Below are 23,497 nucleotides of genomic sequence, written 5' to 3'. Positions count from 1 at the left end.
ATGGACTGCCATTCTGCAGGTGAAAAAACCTAATCAACCATGGTTTTACAAATCATAGCCCTATGTGACCCCATTATCCTACAATTACAGCTTTACACGTTCCTACATGCACCCCTGGATTATGTAAGTAGAGTATATATATATATATATATATATATATATATATATATATATATATATGTTAATACATATTGGCATCCAAAAACTACTTAGGCTCAATTCACACTACCGTTCCTTCCCTCCGTTAAAAAAGTAAAGAATGGAGGTTAATTTTTTTCCCATGAAAAACGGATCCCTTCCTAAACGAACCATAACGCATGACATAAAATTTACATTGATGTCAATGGAATTTTTAAGTGATACATTAAAACTCTGTTAAGACAACGTTCAACCTTTAGTCTTTACTTTTTCGATGGAGGGAAGGAACAGAAAGAAAGAACGGTAATGTGAAATGAGGCTTACCTAAAAAGTGAGTAGTGGGAACTAATTAACTTTAATGGCAGATTTTTGGTTTTGCCAATGTCCGGTGCAATCTTCCAAACTCCATTGCCTGGCTGGATATAAAGCAAGCAATTATTTACTAGGCTAAGTTCACACTACTGTTCAAACCTCTGTTCCTTACCTCTTAAAAAAAATAAAAAAGAACAAAGATTTAACGTATCAGCTAAATATCCCATTGACATCAATGTAAATTTCATGTCATCCATAAAATTGCAGCCTGCACCATTTTTCTATAAAATGAAACGCAGGCATTTATTGGATAAAAATGCTGGCCTCCTTGCCTATAGTTCTCCTTTGACAAACATTTGCCTTTTACATCACATAACTATCAATGACATAGCAGGTTCTTTATATGTGGTTTAATACATGGCCTCCTTCCTGTCCTGTATGTAATGATTCTGGTATAGTGGGAATTTTCTCTCTAGCCCACACCATTTCTGAATTAGCAAAGGCATTACTTTTGGATCTTTAATGTCAGTGGGGCGGAGCCAGGATGTATGTTCATGCCCAGAAATACATCTTTAATAACTTTACTCCACCCACCTGACAAATATTGACAATGATTGCAGGATTGACGAGGGCAAGATAAGAAAATCCAATTTCTCCAGAATCAATGGGATGAGTTGGATTTGGTGAAGATCAGGGGCGTAACTTGAGGGGGTGCAGTGGTTGCGGTCGCACAAGGGCCTAAGAGGTTTAGAGGGCCCTTATGGTGTCACTTTCCCATATGAGAAGCCTATTACTATACACCATACATTATAGTCAGGGCCTGGCGCAGACTTTGCACTGGGGCCCATCAGCTTCTAGTTACGCCACTTGCGAAGATGTTGGATATTACATAACTCACAGGAGGGACACTGGCTTTTTGGGTCAATCAATTTACATAAAGATTGTAGTAACTGCGAGTAAAGAAATAGTTGCAAGTCTTCAGTACCGTTTCATTGGCATAAGGCCTCTGATGTTGTAATGGCCACATGCTATTCATCAAAGGGTTTAGATCACATAGATAGATGAAAATCTGAGATGCATCATATGTGCTGTCATGCTATGGACAAAGGATCTGCACATATGTTCTCCTTCCATACAAGTACTGCAGATTTTTCTTTATGTCCCGCACTTCTATCTCTCAACCATAGTGCTTAACAACTACTTCATTACCATTTGGTGAGAAAAAATATTGCATGGAAGCTGCTATGGGAACAGTTTGTCCTAAATATATGGAAAAAATATATGGAAAAAAAATAAAATGCCTAATATTGTAAAATATATGTAACTTTAACATGACTGAGATCCCAGATATCATCAGATTTCTGACTAGAAGTAAAACTATGCATATCCCAGGAATTAGCACCATGCAGTGATCCACTTCCTAGGAATTACATGACCTAAAGTCTGCGCTTTATAAAAAGTGCTGCTTATATCATCCACATATATGTGGAGGTTCATAGAGAGATAAAGAAGTGTTGGGGGCAGATATGTTCCTGGACTTTCAGAAGGGGGTCCCTGTCAGCTTCTGTCATGTACTGGATAATAACTGTTTCCATACCTGAATTGATCACTCTGAATGTAGTTTTCTATAAGATTTAAGAGAACCTTTCACCTCTCCTGACTTGGCTGTTTTACTGAAGAACTATATTCCTCATGAAATAAAAACTGGGAAAATAATGGGGAAATATGGTAAATGCTATTAAATACAATATGATTCCTGCAGTAACAAATACCTGGGAAAATATACTTTTTTACGGCTGCTGTTCATGGTACTTCTTCTGATGTGACGTCTTTCTATGGCGCTGCATCAGAAGAAGATTGCAGGACATTGCATCCTGTAGGAGGTGCTGCCGGGTCCCAGCACTAATACTTGGGATTAAAAAAAGCTCCGATCCCGGGCATTTAACCCTTTATAGAACATGGTCAAACATGCATTGTCTAAGGAGGGGGCAGGAGGTCACTTTGTCACCCATCACAGGATGCAAAAGATGTCACACAGAAGTCTGTGGTCCACTAAAAGAAGCTGCTCCTCCCTCTTCCTGCATTTCAAATCTAAAAGGTTGTCTGCTCATTTAGATTTAAGATTTTAAATACCCAAACCGGACCCTCTTCTGTCCAAAAGTCAGCACTGGATGCTGGCAGGGAAACAGGTGTGTGTATAAGAAAAGTATGCATAACAATAAACTACAAGTCCTTACTCAAAAAATGAACCTTAACAAAGCTACATTGACAAAAATTTTCAAAAGTGATTGCTCCTAGAAAGTGACAGCGCAAAAACTTTTTCCTTCCGCTAATGGATTTCAATTTGGTATCCCTGAGTATTGACAAAGAGAAAATAGTTTTTTCTGTTAATTAGAGTCTACAATAAATGTAGAAAGTTTTAATTACAAAAACGTCAGATTCCTGAGCTTTTTTAAAGGGCATCTACCACCAGGATGAAGGACTGCATGCACATGAGCCTAAGGCCTCAGGCTTATTTGTATACAGTCCTTTATCCTGGTGGTAGATGCCCTTTAATTACCGTTTACTGTACAGACAGGGTAAAAAAAAGTCCATTAAAAGTCCATTAAAATTGTGCTATTAAAACTACATTTTGTCCAGAAACAAATAAGACTCCACACACTTATAGTGACATGCTAGGAGCATGGGAGAGGTGACTTCACGCTAGAGGCATAATTTCACGCCGCCCATATGGCGTCACCTCCCTCTCCCAGCATGGAAGAGGGAGGTGCGGAAGCGTGCATAATTAGCAGCCCGGAGCGCTGGACATCTTGTCCGTGTGCTATGTGCTGCTAACTATAAGTTGCCTTTCTTTCGTGTCAAGATTAGCTGAGGTGAGCATTTCTAGGTTGCTTTTTCAAATGGTTGATTTCCTTTAAATTTGTGTTATGGTAAAAGTTACCTTTATGCAGCATTCAAAAGGTTTGGCCCTCTGCATCATTATGTACTAACCGTGATGCAGCCTTATGGCGTCATTTCCAAGACTGACTTTAAAAAAGGTCACATTGGAAACAAGCGTTCTTCAGTACTTGGTAGTATTATAACCAAAACTGTAACTTGGCAAAAAGCAGACTTTGTGCTAAATTTCAGTGAAGCTTTTTATTCCAAGGGGAAAGACATTTCTGTCCAATTTTGGTCTTAGCTATCTTGGAATAGATCAAGTAAAAAATGTAACTTACCCACAAAACAAAAATGTGCAAATATGTTGAACAAACACGGAAGTAACGCTCTTTGCCATTTCAAAACAGTTTATTCTAAAAAAGCAACTTAAAATTCATTACTCTTATCAACCCAAACATTCTCAAGATCCCAGCATATCCGAACAGAACAAGCAGCACACACTACGGATTTAGAGGCCATGTTTACCTTCAGGCAGAGTCTCAAGGAGAAACAACTGGATCACTGTTTTCTGTCTTCTATGCCAGTGATAGATTTCAACAAATGAGAAAAAATTTGCATGCAACATTAAGCAATTGAAACTTTAAAATTAACATTTTTTGCTCATTTTTTCCAGCAGCTTCAGTGTCTTCTTAAAATAATCTGATCCTTTACTTAAAGTGACCTCTCAAATGTCTAGTGCTAAATGGATTATAACTAAAGTACGGAATATGGAAAGTATAAGCAATATATACGCAGTAAAGTATAATACCAATTTGCACACATAGCAGAAGAACTGCAGAATTTACCCTGCCCTAGAGGGCGCAGGTCAACCTATGCATTACAAAGGTTGAATTTTGATCCAGGATTTGCTATAGATAAATCATTTGCTGCTGGTCAACAATTTGCACAGTGTGTGTATAGGGTTTGTAATAGGCCTCCCGAACACAAATGTGTACAGTTTGTGGGCCGCAAACAGGGGAACATGATCCCCTGTCTGCTGCTCTTTGACATGGTGGGTGAGAACCGTTTACACTGCTGATGCCAATAGAAAATGACTGCTTGGGCGTGCAGGAATAGAACCTGCTTTATAATTTGTGGCATGGGCAATGGTCATACCCATGGTGCGGTGCATGAGCCCATAAAAAGTAATGGCAGAAACAAGAATCCGGAACATGCAACAAGTAGAATCCTCAATGGATAATTTATTCAAAATGAATAATCATCTTTAAATAATTTGACATTTCAGTCACATTGCTACAGATTGCTGATAGTAGGAAGAGGAGCTATCAGTGGGGGAAATCCTCAAAATGTGAGGATCACCATTAGGTTTGGGGCCACTGGCCGCCAGTAAGGACATAGGATCTATGAAATCAAACTAGAAGTAGATATATTGCAATTAAAAATTGTAGTCATCTAGTTATTAAAACTACTGGCATTACGTACAAAATAGGTTCCATAGGTTTGATCTTAAGTTGAACTTCTATGTAAGTCAAAACTGTATATTTTATAATTGTAGATCCAGACAAAGTTTTCTTTCACCCAATTGGACAAAGAATTATCATGAAAGCTTCATTACAGACACCTTACAACTGATAGTTGCAGCCTGGGGCTAAAGTAAAGCATCCAGAGAACCAGAGCTCACAGTGGGCAGAGGGTTCCGTCTTTAACTAGGGGTCGTCTTTAAGTTGGGTGTTCTTAAGTAGGGGACAGCCTGTAGAAGTAGCAATAGTGAAAGTATAGTAAAATAATAAAAAAATAATTATTATTTATATAGTCCTATTTTATTACACAGAGCTTAACAGATCATATACGGACAAAATAAGTCATTACATACAATAATCATCATCAGGTGAGTCTATAGGAATGAGGTCCTGGGGTTGCATGGGATTGCAATCTATGAGGAAGAAGGGGCGACACAGGAGGTAAATATCTAGAAGAAGCTATATTGTAAGTATAGCAAGAAGTAGAAATTCTGTGAGTAAAGCTAGAAGAGATACATAAAAAGTGGGCAGCACTCCATGGTTCCAATTTAAAAAAAAGAGGTGAACTTTAATGAACAAGTGGCACTTTGAAATTGGAACCACAGAGTGCTGCATGCTTTTTTACTTTTTATACCTATATAATATATATATATAGTAAGTAGAAGAAGACATTTTTGAGTATAACCATAATTAGACACACTGGGGGAGATTTATCAAAGAGATCATTAGAGAATAATAGATAAGTGCAGTGTTAGACTAGACTAGTCCTTTACTGCACCAGATTTATCACTAACTCTGATGCTGGATGATAAATCTGAAGTAGTTTAGGACGAGGGCCTAACGGTATAAGTAGGCCCTTGGGCTACGGACCATCTGAGGGCCCCTTTGCTTTTTATTTTGGATCATGACATTTTATTGTGTTTTTTTAACATTTTTTTCTGGCACACTCAATTACACAAGTAACAAGACAGCAACAAAAATATGCAGAACATGTCCGATTCCCCCAGATCCCACCTCTGTTGTGGAGGAGGAGAAAGCAGGTCTAAACTAAGTCCTGCCTACCAATTTCCCGTATGCTATCGGAACGACCAGTGTCACTGGAAACATCAACATTTTTTTTAGAGTAAACAGTAGGTGTGTTTATCATAGGATGGGCAATGTGTAGAGAACAAGTTGTCTGAAAAGTTAGTGACCATTTCACCAACATTAATAATCCTGAAAACCCCATTAAATAACTAATATTGATTGGTATGATCTATCAGGGTCGGGCTACACACATGTAAGTATCTAACATTGTATCAACAAATTGCCTTATGAACAAACAGTGAAATACATGCAGGGAGAAAACATTTCCCAGGGGATTACTAGGACAAAATAACTGCAAATAATATTCTGGAGCATCAGCCAACGCTATGCCCGCTCATTACTATATAAATGCTTAGGATTTCACTACAAAAATTGACTTTGACAAAAACAGGAAAACTGTTAATTACACTAATTTCCCTCATTTCTAGTTTCATGAGGATGACTGAATGACTTATTTTATTCTGCACATGTTCAATTCAGGATGTAACTATTTCCAGAATGAAATACAGAAACATGACTAAATACATTGCCGTAAGTGAATAAACCTGAACTCAGAGCATGCTAAATCCACACATTAGTTCTTGAAGCTTTGAAGAGAAGAAAAAAGCAGGAAAATGGGCAGGCATAAAAAAGATGAGCAGTTTTAACAAAGGTCTTGTAGAGTCCCTGGTATGCATGGCTTAGTACCTATCTAAAGGTCAAGGACACCAATGAACTGGCAGCAAGGTCATGAGTGCCGAGTGACCACTGATGTACAAAGGGAAGTGAATTTTAGTCTGTCTGATCCGATTCCACAGAAGAGAACTATAGAACAAACTGCTGACAAAGATAAGAAAATGGCCATAAAGAAAAGGTGTCAGGACATACATAGGGGGACATGTATTTTTATTTCTGTTAATAAATGTCAAATTGTTTCATTTTTGCGACTTTTGTTGTTTTTGTCGACTTTACACTGTCGTATCTCATTTACGCCTTGGTCTGTGCCTTGTGCAGTGTGTCTTATGTATTTTAGTTTCCCAGATGTTCTGTGCAACTTTTCACTTTTGTATCACTTTTTTTGCTTATTTTTGGGACTTTTTAGGCACCTTCTAAGTGTGCGGCCACACATTGCATTTTAATTGCATTTTGAAACACAATACGACAGCTGAGGCGAGGTGATTTGCCTAATTACATTACTGTTAACATTTGCGTTTACAAAACGCAATATAAACTCAATGTTAATGCATGCGTTTACATAGCGTTTACTATGTGTTTTGTATATGCAAATGTTAACAGTAATGTAATTAGGCAAATCACCTCTCCTCAGCTGTTGTAATAGGTTTCAAAACGCAATTGAAACACCACGTGTGACCGCACCCTTATGACCGCATTGTTTTTAAGAAAAAAAGGCTCTAAAAATTATGCAAATAAACCTGAGGGGTTCCAGGCTCCATTAATACCTAGAAAGCATGGACCCCTTTGGGCTCATTTGCATAATTTTAAAAGCCTTTTTTTGTAAAAACCAGGGCATAAGAATAGAAGGGCAGATCCTGCCAGAGGGGGCACACACCAGTATGTCAGTTTGCTTGGTTTACAATCCTTCATCCTGGTGGTAGATGTCCTTTAAAGAGGACCTGTCACCAAGAAAATCGGCACTAGGAGCTGCTTACTAAAGTAAGTATCTACTAGCGCTAAAAGTGTTAGAATGATAGCGTTATCAGAAACCTCCATAGGCCGGTGGTGACTGCCGCACATAATGCGGAAATCACCACCCCTAAACCCGCCCACAGTCTTGCCCCCTCATGAATACACCAGACAGCTTTGAGAGCGGTCCGACGTTTACATTGTAGTCCGCCGCAGTGTTAGTTATCAGAGGTTATCAGAGGTTAGTTATAACACTGCTGCATTTGTTGTAGCACGAGGAGATACTTACTTTAGTAAGCTACTCCTAGTGCCAAATTTCTGGGTGACAGGGCCTCTTTAATGCCTCACAGACATGTGCATTCTCCCTTCAGCAACTGGTGCCCCTGAACCAGCAGTTCATTGCATGTCTTTGAAAAGGTACTGCCCCCTGGTCGCTACTCAGTTAGCGGAAAGACAGTGGATAATACTTAGTGAGGGACATCATTCCACATAAATAATCACGTGATTATGCTGCTGAGAAAGAGAGATAAAATACAGGAGAAAGAAGCATTCTTCATGCACAGAATTTATTACAAAGTTTAATATTATCAACACCATTATTTATATAGTAAATAAAAATGGTTTGCACGTTAAGTTATGCTTTTAATAGACTCTGACAACACCCAAATCACATATACCTGTATGCAATGAATCATTTGTATGCATATGCAAATGAGTGTTATGGTGCATGATGTGAATTTATTGCTCTCTTCATTTTCACAGGGAGAACAGCAAACTGTTACTAAAGGCAAGAGGGTGCACCAGGCGCTGCGTCCACGTCAACCAGAATTCTTTTGCAAACTGAATGAAAATTTTATATTTTAGACTAAACATGCAATTTTTACAGATTTAAAAAATACAACTATTTAACAGCTTTTCCTTTCTTTTTTCCTCCTCCCCATCCACCACTGAAATGAACGGGATTGTCTCGAAATGAGATGCGTTCTTTCCGCTGAGGTCCAGAATTAATTTTTACTGGTGCAAATACATTTCTGCCTAAAGAACAGAAAATACAAATATATTAACGCATCCAAAGACAGTTCCAAATAAAATTGGCCCTGATTACGTGAACAATAGTTCACCAAAAACAATCTCTTCCAGATGATGGCTCCAACCCAGGCAACACATTTTAAGGCAGATTGCCATATTCGAGGTATCCATCGACAGCAGTGCAGAAGATAAATGTTACATGTCAGACAAAGAATGAACTGAAATTACCTGCTGAATGAACAAGATACCATTCAAGCGACCTACACTTGAGGGGGTCGAGATGACTACGAGCTCCTCTTAGAGTTGAGATAATAGGAATTTTTTTAAAAATACATATATATTTTATTGAATTGAAATGCCACATGTGAAGTGGCAAATATTAGATTAGATTAACTTTATTTATAATGGCCTAGACCTCTGGTATCCTCTTTCGGTCTGTAGATGAAAAGATCTATGAGTGCTAGTTCAAGTGTAAAAATACACATAAAAGTTGTAGGGAAATTATAAAAGTTGTCTGGGATTAAAAAAAACATTTTATATATGGCTCAGAGGGTATCAAAACATTAAAGAGCTGATATTCACCTCTCTAAGGGCTCCCGTTCCAGTCTTGACAGAAGCAAATCTGCTACAGCTGCTACTCAAACTCCTGCTGTAGTGGCACCTACACTGTTGACATGAAACCACCACTGGCCTCTGTATACAGACAGGAGCCGGAAGTGACAACCGGTGGCACTGCAGCTAAGAGGGGTGATCAGCGCTTTATTGATTTTACACATCCTCCCAGCCATGTATAATTTTTGTCCGCCTGACATTGACATTTTTGTCAGCATTGACTGAACAACAAGGGTTTGGATATGCCCCACAAACAAAGGAAATCTTAGCTGTAAAACTATTCACACATTTCCAGGAATAAAAACAGAGGTGATTATTTATCACTGGTTTTTTTTTAAAGGGCACCTACCACCACGAATCTACCTATAAAGGTAGATCGGGTGGTAGGTGGATGTATGGGACGTGAGGATAGCCCTTTTTAGAGCTAATCCTCACGTCCCCGCTAGCCTAGCATAAACTTTATTTCCCTAATATGTTAATTTAATTAAGCGGCTACCGGGGCGTGGAGTAGCCGGACACGAGGCTACACGGCGCGGCTACTCCACGCCCCAGTAGCTGCTTTCCCCCGCCTACCCTGTGATCTTCGGCGCGCAGCTCCTGGCAGCTGGCAGCTCTACACCAAGCTACCGAGGACCAGGGACAGGAAGAAACCTGCGCCAAAGAGGTGAGTATGATGTTTTTTTTTTTATTTTAATTATAGAATGGGGACATTAATTATATGTCTGGGGCAGGGGAGAGGGGACATTATTGTATATCAAGGGCTGGCAGGGGGGGGGCATTATTTCATATCTGGGGCTGGCAGGGGGGATTAATTATATTTCAGGGGCGGGCAGGGGCATTATTGTATATCTAGGGCTGGCAGGGGGCATTAATTATATGTCTGGGGCGGGGAGGGGCATTATTCCATATCTGGGGCTGGCAGGGTGGATTAACTATATGTCTGGGGCGAGGGGGCATTATTGTATATCTAGGGCTGGCAGGGGGGATTAATTATGTGTCTGGGGCAGGGGAGCATTATTGTATATCTAGGGCTGGCAGGGGGGATTAACTATATGTCTGGGGCGGGGGGGGGGGCATTATTCCATATCTGGGGCTGACAAGGGGGATTAACTATATGTCTGGGGCGGGGAGGGGCATTATTCCATATCTGGGGCTGGCAGGGGGGATTAACTATATGTCTGGGGCGAGGGGGCATTATTGTATATCTAGGGCTGGCAGGGGGGCATTAATTATATGTCTGGGGTTTGGGGGGGCATTATTCTATATCTGGGGCTGGCACTGGGCATTAATTATATGTCTGAGGCGGCGGTCATTATTCTATATCTGGGGCGGGCAGGGGAATTAATTATATGTCTGGGGCAGGGGGCATTTATTATATGTCTGGGGCAGGGGGGATATTCTATATCCGGGGCTGGCAGGGGGCATTAATTCTATGTCTGGGGCAGGGGGCATTATTCTATGTCTGGGGGGCAATATTCTATAAGAAAAAAAAGAGAATGTTCCAGCTCACCTCCAGCCTCTATGTGCTCCGGAAACGGCATGGACTTTACCTCGTCTGTTGAGGTCAAAATTGCATATGAAAAACTCTCAACAGTCTGGGGCAGGGGGCCATTATTCTATGTATGGGGCAGGCAGAGGGCATTAATTATATGTCTGGGCCGGGGGGCATTAATTATATGTCTGGGGCGGGCAGGGGGCATTAATTATATGTCTGGGTGTAGAACATAAGATGTCTGTGTGGTAAACTTTGCAGGAATGCTGTGTACCTGGAGGTGATGGTGGAACTAAAGGAGAAGATGAGGAACGAGTACAATCCGGGGAAACATCACCTGATGTCACTGGATGCAATAGGTGAGGATCTCATGTGTTTTCTGTAGCTGTATATGATACTGATATAATACTGATTTTTTTCATGTTTTCATGTTCGCTTCTGTGTATATATGTAGCATTATAGTAGTTATATTCTTGTACATAGGGGGGCAGTATTATAGCAGTTATATTCTTGTACATAGGGGCAGTATTATAGTGGTTATATTCTTGTACATAGGGGCAGTATTATAGTAGTTATATTCCTGTACATAGGAGCAGTATTATAGTAGTTATATTCTTGTACATAGGGGGGCAGTATTATAGTAGTTATATTCCTGTACATAGGGAGCAGTATTATAGTAGTTATATTCTTGTACATAGGGGGCCGTATTATGGTAGTTATATTCTTGTACATAGGGGGCAGTATTATTGCAGTTATATTCTTGTACAGGGGGGCAGTATTATAGTATTTATATTCTTGTACATAGGGGGCAGTATTATAGTAGTTATATTCTTGTACATAGGGGGCAGTATTATAGTAGTTATATTCTTGTACATAGGGGGTAGTACTATAGTAGTTACATTCTTGTACATAGGGGGCAGTATTATAGTAGTTATATTCTTGTACATAGGGGGTAGTATTATAGTAGTAATATTCTTGTACATAGCGGGCAGTATCATAGTAGTTGGGTTGTATATGGGAGAAGGTATTGTAGTAGTTTTATTTTGTATATAGAAGGCAGGATTGAATGTGTTATTCTAAATGTGTTATTGTAGCATTATTCCTGTACATAGGAGGCAGCATATATTCTCTCTCTGAATTGTACATTTATGGCACAGGGGAAAGGTATTTAAGGCTTACCGGGTCGTGTGTTTGCAACATTCTTTGCACATTAGATTCACTTAATGCAAAACAAGAACATCTTTTGCTAGTAAGGCCATCTACCAACAATTTGTCTGTTATAACTCCACCCTCATAATCTGACCACACCCACTTGTTTTTACTCCGCCCATAAATTGGGTCCACTTTTGTAGTTTTTTCCAGGGCCATTTTAAATTCCCAGTCCGCCCCTGGCAATGTCCCAAGTGTCCCAAGGAGCTGGTCTTATGATAAATAACCCCCATAGAGACTATCAAAGAATTTTAGTATTTACATATGTCCTGTCAACAATATGGCCCCTGTTCCCATTAAGATACAGATGCTTACTATATTAACATATTACTTACCAGAAGATGTCCCAGAACTTCTTTGAGTTCTCACTTTTTCTTCTCTGTTCTGAGATAATGTGCTGCCAGATTTTATGGACAATAGGTCAAGATCATCAACTTCTTTGCTTAAAGGACTATTAGTCTGAAAGTTATTACAAATATAACAGCTATTAGTATTCCAATTACATAGATCACATGACTGCCCATTTTTGTACTGTTCAGTGGTTACAGTATTTTTTGGAATATAAGGCGCACCGGAGTATAAGGCGCACCATCAATAAATGCCTGCTAAAAAGTCTAGGTTCATATATAAGGCGCACCTGATTATAAGGATGAATGACCAGCAGGTGGCAGACCTGTGCACAGTTCAAGGCAGCTGCTGTCTGTAAGTAAAGTTCGTATATAAGGCGCATTATAGTCCGAAAAATACGGTACTTAAAAGCCAGATCATGTCATATGGAGTCTTAGGGTTCATTCCCATGGCTGTATGCTCGTCTGGATTGGATGTGCTTGCCCGGGAGGAGGTGGGTTCCGGTGAGCGATCTTCACCCCTACTCCCTCCATAGGCAGACCAGTGGCCACCCAACTCGATCACAGTGCAGTGATGCACCGCATGCTAACCGGGAGCGATAACGGTCTATGCGGGCCGTGATCTGGTCGCAAATAATGCTACCCGATCACGGCCATCCGAATAATTACATTTTAATGGAACCTGAATAATGCAGGTGTAAAGCTAAATTAACACCTAAATAATTTGTTTTTTGTTGTACGGTGGCTAAAGTAAATGACATTATTCATGCACATGGAGGAACTTACCTCGTCTATCCATAGTACACAAGCCAAATTCTATAAGGTGATAACCCTAGTGTTCATAGCCCCCTTATTCTTACCCGGACTGGGCACTCCCTCTTTTTTCCCATCTCGATTCCTCAACTCCCCTCTATATGCATCTATCCTACATTTACTCCTTATTTTTCTTCTACTCTTCATTCTTATCCTTTTGGAGACCCTAATGCAGGCCCTACGGGGGCTCTTGTAATATTCCTTATCATCACAAAAAGAAAAAAAGGCAGAGAGATAAAGACATTATATTGTATTTGATTCATACGCAGTACGCATGTTTATATTTTACTGGATATAATGAAAACTGCGTTCCTGATCCTTGATTGTCAACAATAACACCTAAATAATATGTCAACCTCTAAACCAAAAACCCTTTAGGAAGAATATTACCAGTATAATAATATTGTGAGTATAATAATTGTATGATAATTATTTTTCCAAAAAAAAGAGAACTGGCTGCTATAAGTAACTGTGACTTGTCTTTCTAGGTCAGTTTTTAATATGTTAGATCCATTAGAGCCATAGAAAAAATTAAATGTAAGAAAATGTAATCATTGCAGACCAGAGATAAATATAGAATATGCCTATAAACATAAGGGCAGTCAACAGGTTTTCACTTGTCTAATACATGTTTTTACGCAAACATGTATGACATTATCAGTGATGGAGGGGAAAAAAACACTAATATAAAGCTTGAGCCAAAACAGAATGTAATATCTAAGAATAATATGGGAGGCATGAAAAATCAGAATGTAAACTGTACCCCCACGTTCTGGTTCTGGATGTAAACCATGCCAGCGTCACCCGTAATCTACACAGCATATTAACAAACACCTTGATGCAATTACAGATCTATTATTTAGATCTGTGGTGTGCTTAACACATGGCCATTGATTGTATGGAAATGTATTCAAAGTATTTATTCAGAATATTCAGCGGTTGAGATAGAATCAGATAATAATCCCTCAGGGAAAAATATAGGATAATATCTTACCACAAGCTGGACACGTCTTCCATTCAGTACATCGTGGTTTAATTCAGGCAAGAAACGTTTTCTGCAATAGGAGAGCATAAAATCACAGAATATACATGTCCTTCCTTGTTTACCAGGTGGACAGACGTGGGGTCTCATTTCTGATGACACATTTCTATGTATGCTTTTCTTCCAAATTTTAAGACTTGTGTGAGTGACGACCGTGTAGACTTGTGGTAAACAAGTGGTTTGTGGGAACTTGGATAAACTGTCCAAGCTGTTCATACATGAGGTACATAACTGCAGGGAGTACTATACAATGGTGGCTTGTCATAGCTTATTAACCAATGTATTTATTCAATGTGACATTTCTAGCAGCTGTAGTGTCACTGTACCGGGCTGGCCTCTATTGGTGAGCTGTGAGCAAATTGCTTCCGCATGATAACTACATTGTTGGCCATTGATTTTGCTTCATATTTCTGTAGCAAAAGCAATGTTTATTCTGGGAATATCAATCGCCAATACTGGAGAGAAAGTCAAAAAAGTATGTGAGCATAGACTCTGATTTTATTGTCTCTCATTATACCTAGTAGATGAACTGACCCAGTTATAATTGGCATCAGACAGACTCTATGGAGGGGGTAGAGAAGTGAAATCTGCTGTAGGCGGCAGAGGAACTCTCCACGCCAGCACAGCCGCCTGCCGGTTATATATCAGGAGGCCAGAGCCTCTCAATTTACCCGATGAGTGCAGGGGCGGGATTAACATCATACGTAGAGAGCCATGATAAACCCCCCCTATTTTTTTATATTTTGACTATTCTATTCCTGCACTTGCAAATGAGTTATCCATTCCCATATGATCCTCACTGACTTTTCCCACACAAAGAGAAGGAGGTAGTTTGATTAGAGCTTAAAGTGAAAAAGGTAAGTAAATAAATGGAAAGTAGAACCTTCTAAACCAGATTTATCAGATTTATCAGATGATAAATTTGTTGCATTGTTAGTCTGCCTATTCTACCTGTACTCTTCCTAGTGGTTGGTTTAATTTATGCCAAAAAAATTGTGTTGGAAATTTAGTGCATTGTTGGTGCACAGAATACCATCTCAACCAGGACTTTTTGACACACAAGCCATACAAAAATCTAAAAAGTGTCTAAAACAATTTAGAGCAATGCACTGTAACATGGGCCAGATAGTTAGAAACGCAAAAAGACAAGAAGCTATGACTGAGCTACACAATAAGAATGTCATTACCCTTTGGATGTTGCAGAACTGGTTGTGTTTATATCGGCACATTGCGTGTGAAGCCACTGATACGTAAGTTCTCTGCTTCTTGCTAATGCTTCTGAATCAAGTTCTTTTATCTGGCATAATTCTTCATCTTTAGCTTTGAAAAAAGTTAAATGTGATATAATAAAACAAAGTAAATACATATTGTATACTTTTGCAGGTCACAAAATATGACTACTCACTTCATGCTGTCCTATAAAGTTAATTTATTCGTAAAGTGCTGCGGAATATGATGATTATTATTATAAAGATTATTATTATTAATTAATGCAAAAATGTACCAATAATACAATGGGCCAGATCTACTATTCTGGCTGCTCCAGTTTTCTGACATACTTTGCACTAGAAAAAATGTCGCACACTGTGGGGCAGATTTATCAAGCTGTCTGAAAGTCAGAATATTTCTAGTTGCCCATGGCAACCAATCACAGCTCAGCTTTCATTTTACCAGTGCTCATGAATATTTTAAAGGAGAGCTGTGATTGGTTGCCATGGTCAACTAGAAATATTCTGACTTTCAGACAGCTTGATAAATCTGCTCCTGTATGCTAAAGGTGCCATAATCTGGGCCATAATCTAAACACTGAAGGTGGAAATGGTGGCCCCCACCAAGAGGCGTCGCTAGGTCAAATGATCCAGGGCCTGTGCCCCATATCTTTTGGCCTGTGTCCCAAATGTCCCTAGTCAGCGGGACACTTGTCACGCTGTATGCTGGCATTTCCCCGGATTTCCTTTAAATGTAAATGACACAGGCAAACCTCTACTCTAGACTTAGCGTATTACAGCAATATTACATTAGCAGTGCAGTTTATGGGAAACATGGAAAACACATACATACATTGCATTAGAAATAGGCAGAAATGGCTTTGCAATACAAAAGTTGACTGCAACCATCCACCCTCAAACCAGACCCCCCCCCCCTGACAGTGCTAAAGATGATTTTGTCTGGTTTCTAATGCCTGTTGCATGGCAATATAATGACAGCTGTGTGCAGATCAAAATAATACAAATTGTTTATATATCAAAGATATATTCTCCATTGCTTTACAGATCCTAGAATACATATACAAATAAAATAAAACATTACCGATTTCTAAATGTTTGAAAATCTGTCAACCATTATCTGCCGCATCCTCAATTTCCATCCAATCACAGCTTGGCAAACAGAAATCCATAATAATATTATATTGGGGAACTGTTTTTCTTGGATTTTCTTTACATTAAACATTTTACCTTCTGATCTTAATATTACTGATGAGACAGACTGGTACGGATGAAATGGAATAAGGATAACCCCTCTTCTTTTCTCACACAAAGATATGAATAAATTACATTTTTAAAAAGTTCATAATCAATTAAAGTAAATAGTAATTGTTGGTAAAAATGGCACAACCAATTTACACATTCTTTGAAAGGTCCTTTTATGGCCATACATTAGCAAGTCGACAATTTAAAGACATGTATTTACATATTACACAACATGCAAATATCATTAATGCTACATATGTTAACATTGCCCAATGATCTGGGACACGTGTTTGCCCAGGTTATTATATCCCCGTATAATAGTATTTTTATAGAGGTTGAAAGGAACTTGTCACCAGGTTTTACTAAACTACTAGTCCCCTCAGGTAGGGGATGAAATGTCTTTGCAGAATTCCCTCTTTAATGTTAAATCTCACCCATCACCTATAAATAATCTCCCGCCCAAGGCAGGGATATATGACTCTTTACACCTCAAATTCACATGAGATAAGTCATGTTTAGTGGTTACAGGAGGGAGAGTCACTTCTGAAGCCTCTATCTTTGGTTCTATAGTCCCTAGAAACTGTGTCATATTAATGGGAACCTGTCATCAGAAATTGACCTAATAAAGCACCAGTATGTTTCCAAGCAGCTGAACACATTCCAGATCATGTTTCTTTCATGACCCAGTGTGGTGGCATCATGCAGAAAATCAACTTTGAGGTGAGATGTAAATTTGTTGTGTAAAGTCAAGGAGGCGGAGTTCTAACACTGAAGTCAAGCTCTCTTCCTCATAAAGCCCCCTTCACTGTAAGTGACGGTCCTCCATCCAGAGAAATCACTAACCAGATCTCCTGAAGTCTGATGCACAACGTCAATCCCAGAGGAGTAGGCGTTGAGAATTCCCCACCTTGACTTCAGTGTTAAACTCTCCGCCTCCTTGACCTTATACAGCCAATTTACATATCACTTCAAAGTTGATTTTCTGGATGAGGTTACACTGCCTGACAATATACAAGTAGTGGTTTATTAGATCAATCATGGTGTATTTTAGATCCCATTAAGCTTATGGCTCTGTGAACTACAGAAGTGGAGGTACATGAAGTTAAAAATAATCTGCAGCTTGCATTTATTAATCGTATTTGCACAAAAAAATGTCTGCACCACATTTATGAAGGGTTTTAGTTAGTTTTATGGCTCTCCTACACCAAGTTTGCACCAAAAAGGTCCATGGGCCAAAAATACTACTGACCCCACAAAATTTTGTCCTAGTTTTCTAGTATACAGTAAGCCAACTAATAGGAGGTTCAGAGCATGACCAGATAGCCTTAAACTAAGACAGATTTATCATGCAGCATTAGACACTTACATGACTGTTATGTCTAGTCTAACTCTGCACTGTCATACCTTTTATACATCTGCCCTATGTCTTTAGCTGTATGTCACTCTAGTTCTGTAGCTCACACAGTCATAAGCCTGGTGTGTTATGAAAGATTAGATCCTTATCTTTACCATATATAGGAGTAAATGAAGTGACACTACCCCTGCAACCACTAAACTTGATCCATCTTATGTGAAAAGTAGGTGAGAACGGCAACGACTTTGTTAAAGATTTTTTTATAGGTAAATGAGCTCGATTTCATACCTAAGGGGGGCTAGTAGTTTGGTAAAACCTAGTGACCGGTTCTCTTTAAGAGCTTGATCAATTATTCCATCATTGATTGGCCTATTCCACAAGTGGTGCAAACAATGTAGAGTTTCCTGGAGAATTTAATCCTGCAAATGGAAAATTCATCTGAATTATGGTGATTTTCTGCTACAGGCAGACCCAAGCCTGATGTGCATTCTTACTCCCACATGGAGGAAATCAGTCATTACAGATTGCATTTCCATTGGTCTTGTACATTTATTCTTAAAACCTATAAATGAAGATTAAGGATGGTCTCACACATCCAGGGTATAAGTACATGTATTCTAAAATATCATACATGTTTATTCATTTGGAGTCTACTTATTGCATCATCCCATCTCATATGTATTTGGTTGTTGCTTAGAAGCATAGCATTAGTAATTGAAGGGAGACTGAAAAGACTCTGAAACACCAGAAATAGAAACCTATGTAGGAAAAATCTTGTATTGCAGTAGTAATTACAGTAAACAAACGGTAAGATCTGATTCAAAATATTTGAAAGGCCAAGTCGGAAAAACAAACTCCAGTAAGATGGAGAAACTGCTTCCCAAGATTTGTAAATGCATTTGTCCTGTGGGCAAGTAGCTACTCAAAACCAGCTGCCATGACAAAATCTTTTATCCAGTGCAAAAAATAAGCTATTGTTTACTGATCAAATCGGCAGATAAAGAAAGACAGGGAGATGGATATCTTGTGCTTCTTATAACCCAATGCCAATGCCCTAGATTGCTCCCAGAAATGTTGCTGAGTTGGAAAATGAATGCTAAAAACCTGCAAGTAGCCAGTGATTTTGTCTAGTAGAATTCTCGAATACCATGTTCTCAGTGGATGCTATGTGTCCATAGAGGAATAGAGGTAATTTATCCCTAGAAAGCAATAATAATCAATAATATTTTTCAGTATATTACAAATTCCTACCGTGTATACAAAAAATGTGCTGAAAAACCTCACCTTGACATCGGCACGCACTATGATGTCAGCGAGCAGCTGACCTCATGGTGCCTGTGACAGACAGTGCGGGGACATGGAGCCAATGCCGCAGCATCGCTGTATGTCAATCACAGTGTCCTTGCCTTGCTAACTATTCACCTGCAATCAGCAAATTAAAGGAATTTCCAGACCACTGTGGAGTGGTTCGTGAATCACAGACCGTGCATGAACAGAACCACAGTGCCAGGGATGGACACCATAGTGATATGTGATGCAAGGAATCTCTGCATGATATGTCACTATGATGTAAAAAGTCCAATCCCTAGCACTGTGGTTGAACAGTAAAACAGGACGATAAATGGTCTGTGATGCACAGTGTCACAGCATGTGTAGCTACAGCATTGAGGGGCTCTGGTAATGGCCCTTAGAGCCCCTCCAGATCATTAGCATTATTTTAAAGGTTGATTTTAGAAGGAAGATATAGATAACAAATATCAGGAAATTACCATAGTCACGGTGTCTGGATCATTGAGTAATTGACCCTGATTTATCATTTTTGATTTTGTAGATTTTCTTTAAAAAATGTTGACATTCAGTTTTACATAGAATTTGGCACATAGGGATTTTCCTATATGTTATCATCTTTCATCGTGAAAATTCAGTAGTGTTAAAGTACAATCAGGAAGTAAAAGAAAGAATTTTTTGCGATAATACTCCATTTATTGTTGCAATACATCTGTGCAATTTCTTTTGACTTTGACTGGCTGCCTACTAATGTGTGGGAACAGTGGGAAAACCGATGCTGTCATTAGGGCACAAAGCGAGTCAGTGGCTGAATTACAACTGAATATTATGAGATGTGATAGTGTGTTGGCAATGTGCAGACAGAAACAGAAGAAAGAGTCCAAGAAAGTGAGCCAGTGTATTTCAGAAATATGTGAGAAGCATCATCCAAGCCAATAATAAATATGGAAACTTAACTTTAAAGTGCTATCACATCTGCTATGTCCAGCCGGACTCTATAATAAACTTCATTTTCTCTTGTCTATATTGTAAATACCGATATCTGATTGGCTGCAAAACAAGAAACCAATCACAATATCCACAACTCCATTATTTTCCCCATCACATATTCTCATTGTTCTAGCATATAAATAGACTCGCCAAAAGAAGCTATCAAATGAATTTGTTAGTGTCCAAAAACATTTATAAACCAATCTTTCGCTGCAAACTGCAAGCAACAAAATGCAAGTGCTTCTATTCATCAAAAGCCGAGCATCTAAACCAGCTGGCATCTAATCCATTCATCATCTAATCCAGCCGTCATCTAATCCAGCCCTCATCTAGACCAGCCCTCATCTAATCTAGCCCTCATCTAATCCAGCCCTCCTCTACACCAGTATATATACAAAAAGTCCTCCAGCTCACCTGGATCATGCGGCAACTTAGTCCGCTAGCACGGATCCACCCCGCTGCTGGGCAATGTAGTCCACAAAAAAGAGATTTCCGGATCCAGCTAGGTGCAGATTAAAATCGCCTTTATTCGATTTTTAGGGCATCCATCAGATAAAATACAGGTGGCATGGTATAATCGTCAACGCGTTTCTAGCACATACAAGTGCTCTTAATCATGACAGTCATGATTAAGAGCACTTGTATGTGCTAGAAACGCGTTGACGATTATACCATGCCACCTGTATTTTATCTGATGGATGCCCTAAAAATCGAATAAAGGCGATTTTAATCTGCACCTAGCTGGATCTGGAAATCTCTTTTTTGTGGACTCCTCTACACCAGCCCTCATCTATACCAGCCCTCCTCTACACCAGCATTCATCTAAACCAGACCTAATCTAATCCAGCCGCCATCTATACCAGCCGTCATCTATACCAGCCGTCATCTAAACCAGCCCTCCTCTACACCAGCCCTCCTCTACACCAGCCGTCATCTATACCAGCCCTCCTCTACACCAGCCTTCATCTAAACCAGACCTAATCTAATCCAGCCGCCATCTAAACCAGCCCTCATCTAAACAAGCCCCCATCTAATCCAGCCCTCATCTAAACAAGCCCCCATCTAATCCAGACCTCATCTAAACCAGTCCTCACCTAAACCAGCCCTCATCTAATCCAGCTGTCATCTAATCCAGCCCTCATCTAAACCGGCCCTCATCTAAACCAGCCCTCATCTAAACCAGCCCTCACCTAAACCAGCCCTCACCTAAACCAGCCGTCTCTGCACCTTTTACTTTTGAAAAGTGTTTTTAATAGAGCCAAAAGCAGTACCGTTATTAAATCAGTAATATTGACATGTAATGTATTTTACATACATTTATAGGCTTCAATTTTATATTAAATTGGTTCAAATGGAACAATGTAACAAAACCAATTTAGTAACAATAAAACAATCGCGGTAATCTCCCGGAATAATTAAATCATACCTGTATAGGCATTAGAAATATTGAGACTCAATAAAGACATTTTATGGTGAGGCTTTGTAGTAATAATAATAATTCCTTAATTTATATAGCACACACAGATTACCCAGCACTGCACAGAGCTTGCCAAATACACAGATTCCAACCATGGATCCCAGGTTTTGTAGGACTTTTGTTGGAGGCCTTCATTGAAAGATAAAGATCTTTGTAGCACAGAGTTATTGTTAACTCTTCTGGTTCTCTGCACCTTTTTCATCCCATAAGTGCTGATTCAGATAGACCACAGGGGACACATACAATATTGTGACACATTGGGGCTCATTAATTAAGAGTCCGCGGACCACACAAGCGTTGGATATTCCGTCGATTACCGATTTGTGCCGCATTTAAAAGGGTATTGTGGCACACGCGATTGGATTTTGGCGCAATCGTGTTGGCTTTCATGCAACACAAATTGGGGGGCAGGCCGTCGGACGGTCCGACGGATTCGGACTGAGCACGGTATTTAACATTTAAATTGTGTCGCAAGACAATGCACTAACATACACCGGGACAAAGATGGTGAACTCAAGCGGACATGAGCGGGGAAGCGACACATGCAGGATATCGGGTGCACGATCTTAGTGAAACGCGCCGGAGTCCATGATCGTCGGGGACAACACAGCAGGGACAGGACCGGGTAAGTAAATGTGCCCCATTATTCTCATAAAAGTTAAATGTGACAGCCGACATGACTGTTATACGTTTAGAGGGAAGGGTCCAGGCCAGGGCAAGTCTTGTTGTGGAGGATATATATTATAGTTTACAAAAAATCAAACAAGAAGGACAGCACACCAATACAGGCAGTCCCCGGGTTACGTACAAGATAGGGTCTGGAGGTTTGTTCTTAAGTTGAATTTGTATGTAAGTCGAAACTGTATATTTTATAATTATAGATCCAGACAAAAAAACGTTTGGCCCCAGTGACAATTGGAGTTTAAACATTTTTTGCTGTAATGGGACTGAGGATTATCAATAAAGCTTCATTACAGACACTTTACAGCTGATTATTGCAATCTGACACTATAGTAAAGCATTCAGAAAGCTTCACCAGAGGTCAGAGGGGTCTGTCTGTAACTATGGGTTGTCTGTAAGTCGGGTGTCCTTAAGTAGGGGACCGCCTGTATATAAAAAAGAAAGTGGGCACTTTATTCACCCAAGTGCTACATTTTGGATCCTGTTCAGAATCCTTTCTCCTTATAGTTTACGTTTATAATACACGTCACTCCTTTTTTGTGGAGGATATATATTATAGTATATGTCACTCCTTGTTGTGGAGGATAGACCGAGATTGGAAAAAGAGTGGAGAAAGTGACATGCATAAGACTCTTCAGCACTTGATGACTCAACCCAAAATTCTAATGTGGGTCCATTCTAATGAACTCAATTCTGTATATGCATGCGCATGGATATTTTTTAACCTCTTATGGTCTGAAACACTTTTACAAAAAAAATAATGACCCATATTTATTAAAGCCCCTGCACCAGTTTTTGTCTGACTTTGCACCTTCTTTTTAGTCCTATGTTAAAGGTGGACCAAAAAAAAGTTGGAGAAGTGCAGAAGGCGCCAGATTTATGAAGATTGTGTGCACAATTCATGAATCTGGAGCACCCTGCAGACTACACAGGCAAACTGTACATAGTGCAGTTTGAATGGTTTTTGATAAATGTGGCCCAATATCTTTTATGCTACAGAAATTCTAAATAATATATCATACCTTCAATGCTTTTTAGTACATATCACTGACAACTCCAAAAGCAATATGTTTCAGAAGGGGTGGTTTAGAAAACCAAAAGAGGACTGGAATGGCGCTATTCGGACAAGGGTCT

At 39.5% G+C, this 23,497-nt stretch overlaps 1 protein-coding gene across 1 annotated transcript in view; it reads right to left on the bottom strand.

The window, feature by feature from the left end:
- Window positions 1-8,074: 8,074 nt before the first annotated feature.
- The window catches only part of LRRIQ1 (leucine rich repeats and IQ motif containing 1), a 102,245-nt gene continuing 86,822 nt past the window's right edge, over window positions 8,075-23,497 (bottom strand). The window contains exons 23-26 of the mRNA XM_072146512.1: window positions 15,291-15,423; window positions 14,056-14,116; window positions 12,237-12,360; window positions 8,075-8,594 (exon numbers count right to left, since the gene is read on the bottom strand). Of these exons, the coding sequence (XP_072002613.1) occupies window positions 8,461-8,594; window positions 12,237-12,360; window positions 14,056-14,116; window positions 15,291-15,423 (452 nt within the window). The 3' untranslated portion in view covers window positions 8,075-8,460. The remainder of the gene's footprint in view (window positions 8,595-12,236; window positions 12,361-14,055; window positions 14,117-15,290; window positions 15,424-23,497) is intronic.

Source organism: Engystomops pustulosus, chromosome 4, assembly GCF_040894005.1.
Source record: "Engystomops pustulosus chromosome 4, aEngPut4.maternal, whole genome shotgun sequence".
Classification (NCBI taxonomy): domain Eukaryota; kingdom Metazoa; phylum Chordata; class Amphibia; order Anura; family Leptodactylidae; genus Engystomops; species Engystomops pustulosus.
Note: the sequence above shows the minus strand (reverse complement) of the source record. Positions and strands in the feature narration are given on the sequence as shown.